The 12,196-nt window shown below is 64.1% G+C and overlaps 3 protein-coding genes across 3 annotated transcripts; all 3 read right to left on the bottom strand.

The window, feature by feature from the left end:
- Positions 1–194: 194 nt before the first annotated feature.
- On the bottom strand, positions 195–2,150 carry MNEG_5400 (hypothetical protein; the record flags this gene model as incomplete). Its single annotated transcript, XM_014046124.1, has 5 exons — positions 195–371; positions 730–777; positions 1,153–1,266; positions 1,524–1,631; positions 1,887–2,150. The coding sequence occupies 5 exons, from the start codon at positions 2,148–2,150 to the stop codon at positions 195–197; spliced, it is 711 nt and encodes a 236-aa protein (XP_013901578.1).
- A 1,602-nt stretch (positions 2,151–3,752) lies between these two features.
- On the bottom strand, positions 3,753–7,684 carry MNEG_5401 (hypothetical protein; the record flags this gene model as incomplete). Its single annotated transcript, XM_014046125.1, has 10 exons — positions 3,753–3,788; positions 4,193–4,337; positions 4,483–4,703; positions 4,924–5,031; positions 5,346–5,453; positions 5,748–5,990; positions 6,241–6,335; positions 6,609–6,658; positions 6,762–6,934; positions 7,226–7,684. 10 exons carry the CDS (start codon positions 7,682–7,684, stop codon positions 3,753–3,755), a joined length of 1,638 nt encoding a protein of 545 aa, XP_013901579.1.
- A 132-nt stretch (positions 7,685–7,816) lies between these two features.
- MNEG_5402 (hypothetical protein) lies at positions 7,817–8,425 on the bottom strand (the record flags this gene model as incomplete). The annotated part of the gene is made up of 2 exons (XM_014046126.1): positions 7,817–7,948; positions 8,231–8,425. 2 exons carry the CDS (start codon positions 8,423–8,425, stop codon positions 7,817–7,819), a joined length of 327 nt encoding a protein of 108 aa, XP_013901580.1.
- Between the last annotated feature and the right edge of the window lie 3,771 nt (positions 8,426–12,196).

Genomic DNA, 12,196 nt, shown 5'->3' on the forward strand with positions numbered 1-12,196 from the left:
GGCAGGGGCGGGCAACGAGGTTGGGTGGATACAGGCACAGTCGGTCGCAGGAGCATGAGGCCGAGGACGCCCAGCAAACACCAGGCGCTGTTCCCTGCAGGGTGCGGCTTTGCTGCCGGCGCTGTGTCACGGATACCCCAGCGCCGAATGCCTCGGATTGCAGGTCGGACAAGACCTATTCGTGCTGCGTTTGCTCACTCGTTCACAAAGTAGTCGAAATCCCCCACGAGGTCTTGGATCTGGCCCACGTCGTTCTTAAGGCCGACGGCCAGGCCCAGCCCGTGGGCCGTGGCGGCCAGCCACTTGTTATACGCCAGCTGGTCGGCGGCCGTCAGAGGGAAGCCGCTGGGGTTTGCAAAAGCGTCGACGTTCTGGGTCGAGGGGGTGTCGGGCCGAGAGCAGGGGCGTCGGCCGGTTGGCTAAAGGGGATTCATTCCCGGAGACTGTGGTGCTTACCAGCCCTCTGATCACAGTCACTCGGGCTGATAATTCCGACATCCTATGCAAGGACCCTGGATGGCTTCAGATGCAGGCCAAAATGCATAGCAGACGGCAATCCAACGCAGCATTGCGGACCGATGCCGGTCTGGCGCAGCACGTCGCGGGCGAGGATGCCGCCGCTCTGGCTTGGCTCCCGTGACAACCAGGTTGGCATGGCCCAGTGGTGCGTAAGCCCCCTTTTCGGCCATCCCTGAACCCCATCCCACAGCAGAGAGTCTTATGTCTCACATCAGGGTCTATGCCCACAAAGCCCTTTGCCTTGCACATCTTCATTCGCTGCACAGTCGGGGTGGAAGGCGGATGGATGCGGACCAGCAGCTTGTCAGGTGGAGGCAGGCGCGACCAGATTTCTGGCCTAGAGCACTCCTCTTGCGCGGTCAAACTATGATCTGCCTTCTGCTGATCGTGCTGGCACTTTGAGCGCATGAATAAGTGCACCAGCACGCATGCAGTATCTGCATGTGCATGTGCGCGTGCACACACACACACACACACACACACACACACACGCACACGCACGAACCAAAACATGCACACACGCCCACACGCACACACGCAGGAATACACACATACATGCACACACCAACGCTCACGCATGTGCGCGATTGCATGCCTGCATGCTCACATGCACACCAACACCCATACGCTCACCGCTGTCATGATCACTTTAACGTTTGCCGACCGCACATCAAGCCAGAACTCGCCGGCCCAGCCGCTCAGCTTGCTCCCGTAGTCACTGGCCTGGAACAACCCCTTGTCAGGCCGCTGGGTTGAGTTAATTTGATGGTTGCAGAAGTTTTCAAGATGTGATTTGGCCAATTCATGCGTTCGCGCGTAGGAAGATGCAAGTTCGTGTTGCAGATAGGTGCCTGCGGACGCGCCCTGCTGCTGCCCCTCCCTGTTCACTCCCCTGGCACCGCCACGCGACTCATCAAGTGTACACTCCGCTGCCGCGTCCCGAGTGTAATCCCAACGCCTTGGTGCCCGCTTGGCCACTAATATCTCATCCGCAGACGCCTCACCCAGTCCTCGTAGGATCCGGCGCTGAAGTAGCAGATTGGGAAGAACCCCTTTGACAAGATCACCGCCACGTCAGCGTTCGTGGCCTCGAAACCGTCGATCAGGTAAACCTGAGAGGAATCAGCGGAGGCAATGCGATGGAGTGACGCGCACGCTGCGGCTCTGATCTGATTGCCAGCCGGTGCGTGCCCGCGGCCCTGCTCTTGCAGGGTGGGCGCTGGCTGTGGCCGCAGCCGAGGGGGCCGTATCGCTCCGCGGCTAATGTGTTGCAGGCACGCCGGCATGCCCATGCACGCTACAACAGCAGCCTGCGCGGCGCAACTGCTTGGGCGGCTGGCACGCCGGGAAGCAGTGCGGCTGCAAACCCACTCAGCAGGTGGCGGCGGCTCGCGGCCAATCTCCGCGCCTCTGCGCCCGGGCCACGTGCTCGCGCCGCGCTGTCTCGCCTGCACGCCCGGGATGAAGTCCCTCTTGACATCAAACGCCATCTTCAGTTGGTACTGGAACTTGTAACCCAGGCGTGGCCGCCACCAGGTTGTCGCAGCTGCATCGACCACCTGGGCCGTGACCTGGCCCTGCAGCGACACAGCCACCAGGGCTGCAGCAGTCGCCCAGAGAGCCACGGTCATCATTATGACGGTCACTCAAGCTAGATGCGCCTCCAGGTCAGCTCCGAGCCGGTGCCTGCGTGCTTCCTCGTGAGAAAAATGCACACACCCGACCTTGGCTGGCCCGCTGCGTGGCTCATATAAACGATCAATAAATGCACTAATGTATACAAAAACGAAGCTGCCTGACAGGCAGTGCACGCGTTTCTTTTCGAAATGGCACCAGCGAGTGGTTCGGGCCGCGGAGAAGTGAGCGCGTGTCTTCCTGAGTGGCGGTGCACCCAGGACAACCCACTCATTCCCCTGAAAATTCCTTCTCATGGCCCCTAATACGCCAGACTTGTTGCACCGATGCTTTGGGCAGCCACCTGCAGGCGTGTCAAAGTGGAGTCGACTGCTCGATGCAGCACGCGCCCGGCAAACAGGGTCTCGTGTGCACACACCCCAGCAACAACTGTCTTGCATCGCATGCCTTGATAGCATCTTCACGGCAAATTACATATGCGTCAGAAGCCTGCAGCAAGCGCAACGCGCGGGGCACCCGTGCAAGATGGCAGGGAGCAGGGGCGGGAGCTCGCCGCCGGCCCCAGCCAGTGGACCAAAACGTGGGCCGCCGGCAAGCTTTGACCACGGCGGCTGATACTCCTTTTGCGGGCCTGTATTCGTCATGCGGGTCCTTCCGCAAAAAGGCGGCGGTGATGACGTCAGGGGCGTGAGGGAGGGCCGAGCTTGTTAAACACTCTCATGTGCTTCCTTGGCGCCAAAGCTGGGGCCGGCAGGACCGAGAACGACGAGCAGCCTTCAGCCAAGCAAGTAAAGCGAAAGCCTAGATTATGCGGTGCGGTGGTCGAGCAGTGGCGGCCCAAAAAATGTGTGCTGCTGTGCATCATAGACGGATGAGTCTGTGCGTCCACTTTATGCATGCGTGCTGCGCCATTGTGCGTGCACCTGCCCTCGCAGGGCGTTTCCACGCAAGCAGTCCAGCTTCAGCCATGCAGCAGGTTTGGAATTGCCGCAAATAGGGCGTGAGGCGTGCATGTCCAGTGTGTGGCCTAAGAGGGGCAAGGGAACCAACTGTCGCAACTCACACATCAGCAGCCCGGCGAGCACCACGGTGTCGGGTGTGCATGCATGCGCGCACTGGGTAAACATGCTTGCACGCATGGGAGGAAGCCATGAGTTTCATCATGTCAAGCGGATTTCAACTTGAAGCGCTGCATGTGCAGCAGCTGCGACGTTTTTGAGGCAGCAGTTATGGAGCCATGCTGTGTGCACGCTGTGCGGGCGCGCCGTCCCAAGCAAGGGACGCCCCCTGCAAGGACGCGATCCAGTGGTAGGCCAAAGCCAAAAGGGCCAGGCTTTTGTTTAGAGGTTGGGTCATTTGCTGCAAGGATCCGCGCGGACATTGTGCGCGCCTAGGAAGGTGCAGGTGTTGACCCCGGGCCAGGCAGGGCAATACAATGTTTGTAGTGCCGACTTCCGCAGCCTGTGACCTCAACCAGGCCTGAACATTGTGCCTGAAAGAGGCCTCGACCTGTTATGTGATATTGCTGAGAGACACCATTAGGAGATTAGTCACACGCACGCCCAAACGGCCCAAGCCCTCCGGCAAACCGCCTGTCGTTATTGCTGCAGCGCCGGCGCGGCGTCGCTGCAGGCCTTTGTTGGCCGCAAAACGGAAGGCTGCGCGGACAGCCGTGAGCCCGGCGCACTCTCAGCCCCTCCAAGACGGCCGACACTTGGCTGGGTTGCTGGCGCCAGGGCTGCAGGCCTTCCTGTACGCATCCAGCTTTGACCTCTGCCGCGCCACGCGGCGTGCGTGCGGGGGCAGGGCGGGGGCGCGGCAAAATAATGAGCAGGTCCGAGCGCAGGTGGGGGAAAAGAACCCGCACGCTGGCCAGAGCCCTGTCTCAAACATCCACCAACTAGCCCTTGGCACAACCAATTGCTTATGATTGCCTTTGCAAAGGCAATCATAAACAAGAAACCAACGCGGTCTCCAAGCCGAACTCCCAGCACAGCCCCAACCCCGGCCCTGCCTGCCACGCTGGCATGCGGCGCACCTTGCGGACTGTCTTGACGCCGTAGGCAGTCTCACACTTGCAGGCCTTCAGAAAGTCCCCAAGCCGCGTTTCGAGGTTCCACACGGGCTTGCCCAGCGCCACTGCCACTTGGTACTGGTCGCACGCCTTTGCCTGCTGGCATCCCCTGTGTATGGGAGATTGAGGTTCGCGGGACCGAGGATGTATGCAGGGTGCTGATTCGGCGATCGGGACAGAGCGACGCTGCTCCGCGAATACCGGACGCGCGTCGAGGCTGAGCATCCTTGCTGCTGCGGCCGCACCCCACTCACACGCTGGTGAAGAAGTCAAAGCTCGTTGCCAGGTCAGCGATCTGCCCCAGATCGGCTTTGAGGCCGGCCGCGAGCCCGAGGTCGTGCGTGGTGTTGGCCAGCCACTTGTTATACGCCAGCTGGTCGGCGGCGGTTAGCCCGAGGCCGTTGTTGGCGTCGTAGGCGTCCAAGTTGGAGAGGTCAACCCCCACGAAACCCTTGGACTTGCAGACCTCCAAGCGCTGCAGGGTTTGGGGCAATGGCAGGAGTGGCAGCTCTTCTGGCGTGTAGGGATCTTGGCAGGAGTGGTGCGCGTGTGATGGCGGCTCAAGCACGCCCGCCACACCTCTTCGGCCCGTCCTTGCATGCACGTGTGCCCGCGTTCAGGCATGAGGCACCCTGTCACATAAACGCATGTCCACCTCTCCGATCTGCATACCGCAGTGTCACGGGCCCACGCACCTTTCTACTGACGGCCTTGACGTTTTCTGACCTGATGTCAAGCCAAAACTCCCCAGCGCCGGATGCGGCCCCGCGATCAGCCGCCGTGAAGTCCCCGGCGTCAGGGCGCTGTGTGTGAGTGTGCGTACGTGCGAGCATGTGTGTGTGTGTGTGTGCGGGGGTGCGCACGCGCATGCGTGCGTGCGTGTGTGCACGCGTGCGTGCGTGTGTGCACGCGTGCGTGAGGAAGAACACCTAAAATGAGTCATCGCCAAGAGCTACCTAGGGGCTTGACCGTGACGGTCCGAACGTGCATATGGGCGCAGGGACGGCCGGCGACCGCGTCCCTTCCTCTCTCCGCCCGCTGCTGCAGGACAGTCCTGTTTGGCACCCTCCCCCCGCGCCCTGCAGCGCGCCCCTTGCTGAGGCTGGGGGGCACCCACCCAGGTCTCAAGTGTGCCAGCGCTGAGGTAACCGACGGCGTAACTTCCGGCGGATGCGATGGCAGCCACGGCCTCGGCGCTCGTATCCATGCAGTCCACGAAGTATACCTGACCGGGGGGTGGGGTGGGGGGGGTAAATTGGTTAGGATGGGATTAATGATGTCATGCGTGCGCGTTTGGGTACGGGTGAGTAGACGTTCAATTTCAATGCTGCGGCGGAGGAGGCAAGGCCGGAATGATCGGCTCCGCCACGTGGCAGAGGCCTGCAGCTGAGCGGGCGCCGGTTGGTTGCCATTGCCATCAGCAAGCCGGCCAGCCGGCCTGCTGGCATCGGCAGCCGGCCCATCGCCCGGCGAGCGCGGCCTGTATGGTGGCAGGCGGCTGCGACGGCCTTGGGCCCACCTGGACGCCCGAGAGCATGTGCTTCCCGGGGTCGAACGCCTGCCCGATTTGATACTGGAACGCCAGGTTGTCGGAGGCCTTTGGCTGCCATATGCTTGCAATGACGCGGCCGTCGCCGCCGCCGCCGCTCCCGCCACCGGTGCCGCTGCCGCCGCCGCCGCCGCCGCTGGTGCCATTGACTGGCGGGGGCTGCGGCTCCTCGCCTGCAGCGCACTCCTCTTTGTGCGAGTCCAAGGCCTTTGTCTGCGATCCGTGCAATGCATAAGGGGGTGCTCATTGATGCCCGGCGGCGGCGTCAACACACACTTGACTTGCTTGCGAGCTGCCCGCCGCGTGCGTCCCGGCACAGCGGCGCCGTACCGTGTCACGCCATTCACCTGACACGGCTGGAACCAGCACACTTGCAACCTGGCATTATCCATGTAGGGACAGCACCAATGCAGTGATGGCATCCCTCTGACAGCTGCCCAAAAAACAGCACTCTGCCGCCCACCTTTAGCAAGGTACGGATGCCGTACGTGGCCTGGTTGGCGCAGGCAGTCTTGAAGGCCGCCCTAACGTACTCGATGGTCCACACAGGCTTGTAGGCTGTGGGTGGTCACACAACATAGGGGTTTGTACCAGCAGGCGTTGAGTTCAGAACGACTAATGAAATGGACTGCACAAGGGCAATAATTGTGATGAATATCGCGATGCTTGTCTGTCAAAGGATCCACTAATGTTCAAGCTGGAAACCACAATGGGAGCATCGCATGCTGGCTGGTCAAAGGAGTCAGTCAAGGGCGGGGTTGCTTCACGTCGTCGGCACACGGCGGCGTGACAGCAAGGGCGGGCATGCAGGCTTGTTAAGCTCAGGCCCACCTAGCTTGGCTGGGAGGTACGCGCCGCACTCATTGAATACAACGCACTGCCTGCGGTGAAATTGAAGAAGACACCGGAGTTTGCGGCGCAGCGTCTCTAACAGCTGCGGCGGCAGCAGCCACGCAAACCCCAGTTGCTTTGCCGCCTGCTCACTCGTTCACAAAGAAGTCATAGTCCGAAACGAGATCTGGGATCAGATCGATGGCGTTCTTCAGGCCAATGGCTAGCCCAAGGTCATGGGCAGTGGCGGCCAGCCACTTGTTGTACGCCAGCTGGTCGGCGGCGGTGAGCCCGAGGCCGTTTGTGTTTGTGTAGCCGTCCGCGTTCTGCGTTTTGAGTCGACAGTGGTAATTGAGCGCGTCTCGTTGCGAGTGGGAAGTATTGTGTCTTTACTTGCGGAGCCAGGAAGTGGCGGGGTGCTGGGAGCCGCCCTGCAGAGGCGGGCGCGGCAGCGTGCCGCGCAGCAGCACCTGCTGATCACTCTGATGCAGGGGCCGCGCGAGGCCCCTCGTTTGCCGGCAGGCGGTCAGTGCGCCAGCCCGTCAGTCGGGCCTGGTTATTGTGCATTCAAGATCAGCAGGCGCAAGAGCATCACTCCAGCCTCGCTCTTTGCTCACATCAGGGTCCAGTCCCACAAACCCTTTGGCCTTGCAGTCCTGCATCCGCTGCAAGGCGGCAAAAGGGGTGACGGACGTATACATGCGGACGAGGGGCACAGTCAAACCAGGGTCAACGCCGTACCCCTTCGCGGCCACTGCGCCACGCGAGCGTCCCTGGCAGGGCCTGGAGCCGCCGCCAGCGGCGCCCCTGCGCCGCTGCATGCTGCGCCCAGTGATGCCACCGCCGGGGGCCCTCACCTGCCGCATGACTGCCCTCACGCCCTCCTGCCTGATGTCGACCCACCACTCGCCGGCCCATTCTGGCAGGCGCGCCCCCTTGTAAGGCGCGAGCGCCGCCGCATCGTCCCGCCACGCCTCGTAGGTCCCAGCGCTGCGGGGCGGCGGGTGGGGGCACTGAGGCGGCTGCGGCTCAACGGCGCGGAATGCACGCCTTTCCCCGGTCGGCTGGGCCAGCATCGCTGCGGCCACGCGCGCGGCCCGCCCGGAGCGGCGACCGGCATGTAACTGCGGGGGGGCCCGCGGTCGGGCGTCGCGCCTGCGTGGCCCCCGGCAGGGCGCGAGGAGCTCGCATGCGCCGCTTGGGGGATGTTAGGCGCTGAAGCAGGGGCCCGCGCGCGCGCGGGCTGCCGCCTGCCTGAAATAGCCGATGGGGTGAGCTCCCTGGGCCCTGATGGCGGCCACTGCGTCTGCCGGGGTGTCTGAGCAGTCTAGAAGGTACACCTGGCGGGGTCCGCGGGGGCGCGCGCGCGCCGCGGGTCGTCGATGGTTGGGGGCGCGTGGCGGCTGGGGGCCGCAGCATGCCACATCGCGTGCGCCGCCGTGGGGGCCGGCAGTCAGCACCATCTCGGCGAACCCGCTGAACCGCAGGACTGCAGGCTTGCTTCTTGGGATGGGACGCGCCCCCCCCCCCCTGCGGGGGCGCTGGTGTTCGCGTGGCGCGCGACAAGCAGTCGGTGGGAGTTCCCACGCGGACCCAGCGCGCGTGGCCGTCCCCCTGCGGACCTGGACGTTGGGGTCGAAATCTTTAGCAACGTCGAAGACCTTACTAAGCTGATACTCAAACTTCATCGTCATGTCTGGGATCCAGGCCGGCGCGGCGCGAACGGTGCTGCAGTGCTGCGCCGCCAGCGCCAGGGCCAACGCGAGAACCAGTGCCGGGGCGGGCCGTGACCAGCGTGCGCCGGACGATGGTGTCATGATTCAGATTCTCCTATATTGCCATCAAAGCTGCCTCGAGTGGCCTGCCGTCCACACCGTGCGCATTGACGGCCTCGGTGAGTTGTGACCCCGAGTCTGGTAATTCCCCATGTTTAGTCGCGCGGTGTCAATCTCTTGGTTTATATCAGCTGTATCGTAGTATCAAAGGGACCAGCGGCTCTACCTTGCCTGCTCCCTGGTGCGACCATGTCGGAACTTGACCTGGCCGTGAGGTGGCTGGTGCGAAGACGGGCTCGTGACAATTATCCTGCCTTCCCTGATCTGCAAACCCATTCGTTGTGTGCTTTGAGTACAACGAGGCATGTCACAGCTGGCGCCATGTGCCGCTTGACAGCCCAAGAGACAACGGTCCCGCGACTTGCCGGTGGATCGCTTGTGTATGGTGGGCGGCATTGCGCGATCCAGCCGGCCAGTCCCAGGTGCGTCGGTGCGCCCTTCCATAATGGTGCCGCACAACACGGTTGAGTGATGCAGCGGCAGCAGTGGCTCATGTCATCCCCGGTTGCCTGCGCACTGCCGAGCCCGGTGGGCCCGGGCCACGCTTGCGTTACATTTGTCTCACCCCTGCCTGCTTTGCATGTGCGCGCTGCTGCATGCCTAGTATCGCAAACTAGCTCTTGCTCAGCCAGACAGGCATTCTTGGTGCAAGCGCCGAGTTCATGCTCGGCCTCGTCCTCCAGGCATGCCCCGGCGCCGAGTCGCCTCCACAACTCCCCCGCCCCCCGCACTGCCCCCAAACAATCGTTGACCTGTTTAAGTCACCCGCCGGCTCTGAACCCAGCCACATTTGAGCCTCGGACGAAGTCTGGCACGGCACATCGCCCCCTCCCCCGCCGCGCCCAAACGCCGCTGGCGCGAACAGCAAGGGAGACCCCCTGAAAATTGCGAGGGGTGTCGTATACCGTTACACACCGAGTCGCGCTCGGGTCCGCCCAACGGCGCCCATATACAGCCAATAATTCTCCTTTTGTGGTGCAGCAGCCAGAGATAATTATGGGTGTCTGTGATAGGTACTGTGCGCGTGTGGCCGCACGCAGGGGCTGGTGACTGAAAAGTATGCACTTGGTGCAGTCTGTTTTGAAAAGCAGGCGATTCTGCTGCGGACCCGACTGCACCCCGTGGGGCCTAGGCGAACTTCCGCACAACCCCCTTGAAATGCATTAACAACAGCCGATGCTGTGTCCCCGCACACCCTGGGTTCGGCGTCGCCCGCGGCATTGGGTGCGGCGGCTATTTAGAGCTCGCGGCTGTGGGGCGGAAAGGGGAGGGGGGTAGGGCCGCTTGCGGTTGTGGCGGCTGCCACGCAACAAGTCGCGAGTTCGCACACGCACTCAGACGTGCGAGCGATCGGGGCAGCAGCGCCTGCGCTTTCGGACAGCGCGCTTGGCAGCCGCGCTCCGCCGGCCTGCAGAGACAAGGGCGGGGCGGCTGCGCGAACGCGAGGTACCGTGCGGCGGGCCCAGTGCCCGTGCCACCCGGGACGGGCGCCTCGGGCGCCGGCTGCTCTCGCGGTGTCAGTGCATTTCCATGGGGGTTGAGTAGAGCGCGAGGCGCGCTGAGTTCGCGCAGGCGCAGGCGTTGCTGTTGCGGCGAGCCATGCAAGGTGCGTGTCCCCGTCCCTTCCCAACCCAAACACGAAGCCCCACATGCAGGGGTGCGGCGCTGGAGCCCGTTGAAAATTGCGTGATGCAGCAACGTCGGATGCGAGGGCGGCGCGCCGTTCAGAGGCGCCGCGCGCCGCAACGCGGGGGGAGGGCGCGCAATGGGGCGATGTGCGGATTCAAGCGGGCGCATTGAGGCGCGTTGTTCGTGTGCAGCGGTGCGATCCCAACAGTGCATTGGATGGGCAGTCGTGTGCATTGCAGTCCAGAAATCCAGGAAATCAAGCAGAAAACATAATACAATGTGGCGGCGCAGAGGATATTGATGGGGCTGGCCCGCTTCCGAAGCTGTGGATTGATCCATGGGTGCGTAAGTGGGGGGCGGGCGTGCCGCGGCGGCCCCTTCGGCGAGCGCCGCGCAACCGGACCGGGACCCGGGCGGGGGCGCAGCCGGCGGCTGGCGGCCGCCGCGAGCGCAAGTCATCCCTTGGCTGGTAGTACGAAGTTCGGGGCAGAGCAGCCAAGAGACGGTACGCGGGCTGGACGTCCCACGCAACGAGTGTGCATTAATAATCCGACCCCGAGACGAGGGGTGAGCGCCGGCAGCGCGAGGGCCGACGCGTGCGCATCAACAAAGAGACGCCCCAGCGCGTGCGGCGCGCGGTCATCGGCGCATGGAAAGGCACGCTTCGGCCTACCCTGGTGTTGTGGTTTCCAGCAGTGGCGAGGAGAAAGGAGCCGGGGCGGGCGGGGGCGGCGTTTGCCGGGGCCCGCGCGGCGGGCCGGCTGCGGCCGAGGGCGCGTCCAAACAGTGGTTGCGAAGCGGTCTTGTGTATAAGCCGAAAGTGCTGGATCAACAGGCCGCCGTCGCCCGCCCGCCCGGCGCAAGGCGGCCAGCTTTCCGCGAGCTTCGAGACCGATGGGGGTCTTGGCGGCAAGGGGCGCGCGAGAAGCAGGCAAACGCCTGGCTGGGCGGGCGGCTATGCGTCCTGGGTGTGCCCTCCCAACCCAAGAAAGACAGGATCTCCATCTGTCCAGAGGCCGTCGCAGGCAAAAGGGGCAGTGCTCAGAAGCAGAGCCATGCTTTGGGACCGAGCCCAGCCGTGAAGTTCGAAACAAGGTGCTCCTTGGGGGGCCGCGTCGGGCCGTGCAACATGCGTTGGGGGTGCAGGCGGCGAGGGCCTGTGGCGCGTCTCGGTGCCGTGGGAGGAAGGGGTGTGTGCGTGTGTGTGCGCCGTTGTCGGCCGGTGCAGAGAGAATAAGGCATATACGTAGTAATACGTGAATTCTGGCAGATCACAGCTACTTTCTCAGACCTTGGATCAAAACCTTGCCGGATCATCCCGTCCCTTGCACGAGTGACGACACCAGTTGGCCCGCCAATTCGACGGCGAGGCAGGTGCCGCGCATGTGCAGGCAGAAGACGCCGGGCGCGAGCGCCTGCGCGGACACCTCGGCGCCGCTGGCACCCGAAATTTGCATCAGGTGGGGCGCGACCGCCTGCAGCTGCGCGGCCAGCAGTGGCACCTGCATGCTGTGCGTGCTGTGCGCGGCGCCCGCGCGCAGCGCGAGCGGGGGCGATGGCGCAGGCGGGTCGCGGACCTCCGGCAGAAACCAGAGCTGCTCCTGCTGCTGCTGCTGCTGTGTCGCCGCCGGCAGCGGCTCCCAGGGCGCGGCCGTGCCGAGTAGCACGGTGCCGCCCCTGCCAGCCGCCACGGCGCCGGGCGGCTGCCCGTTCGCGCCACGTGCGAATTCGAGGGAGAGGGGGGCTGGGTCGAGCGCGCCGCCAGCCAACTCAAAGGAAAGGCTGCTGCCGCCGGTGCAGGCTGTGAAGCCGCTCGAAGCGTAGCTGCTGGAGGCGCAGCCACTGGAATCATAGCTGCTCGAAGCGAGGCCGCTCGACGCACAAGTCTGCGCATGGAGGGCGATCATGTGGGGGCCGCGCTGCGTGTGCGTGGCCGCGCCCTGAAGCAAAGGCAGGTACGCGGTGGCGGCGCCCGACACCGCCAAGCCGACGAGCGGGCCGTGTGCAAGCACCTCGCCCCCGCTTGCTCCGCTGGCCGCGCTGCCGGCACCCGCGCCGAGCCCCCCCGGCGCGCCCTCTGCGCCGCCACGGCCGCCGCCGGCCGCGGGCCACGCCCCCGCGCCC

This window comes from Monoraphidium neglectum (genome assembly GCF_000611645.1).
Source record: "Monoraphidium neglectum strain SAG 48.87 unplaced genomic scaffold scaffold00801, whole genome shotgun sequence".
NCBI classification, from domain to species: domain Eukaryota; kingdom Viridiplantae; phylum Chlorophyta; class Chlorophyceae; order Sphaeropleales; family Selenastraceae; genus Monoraphidium; species Monoraphidium neglectum.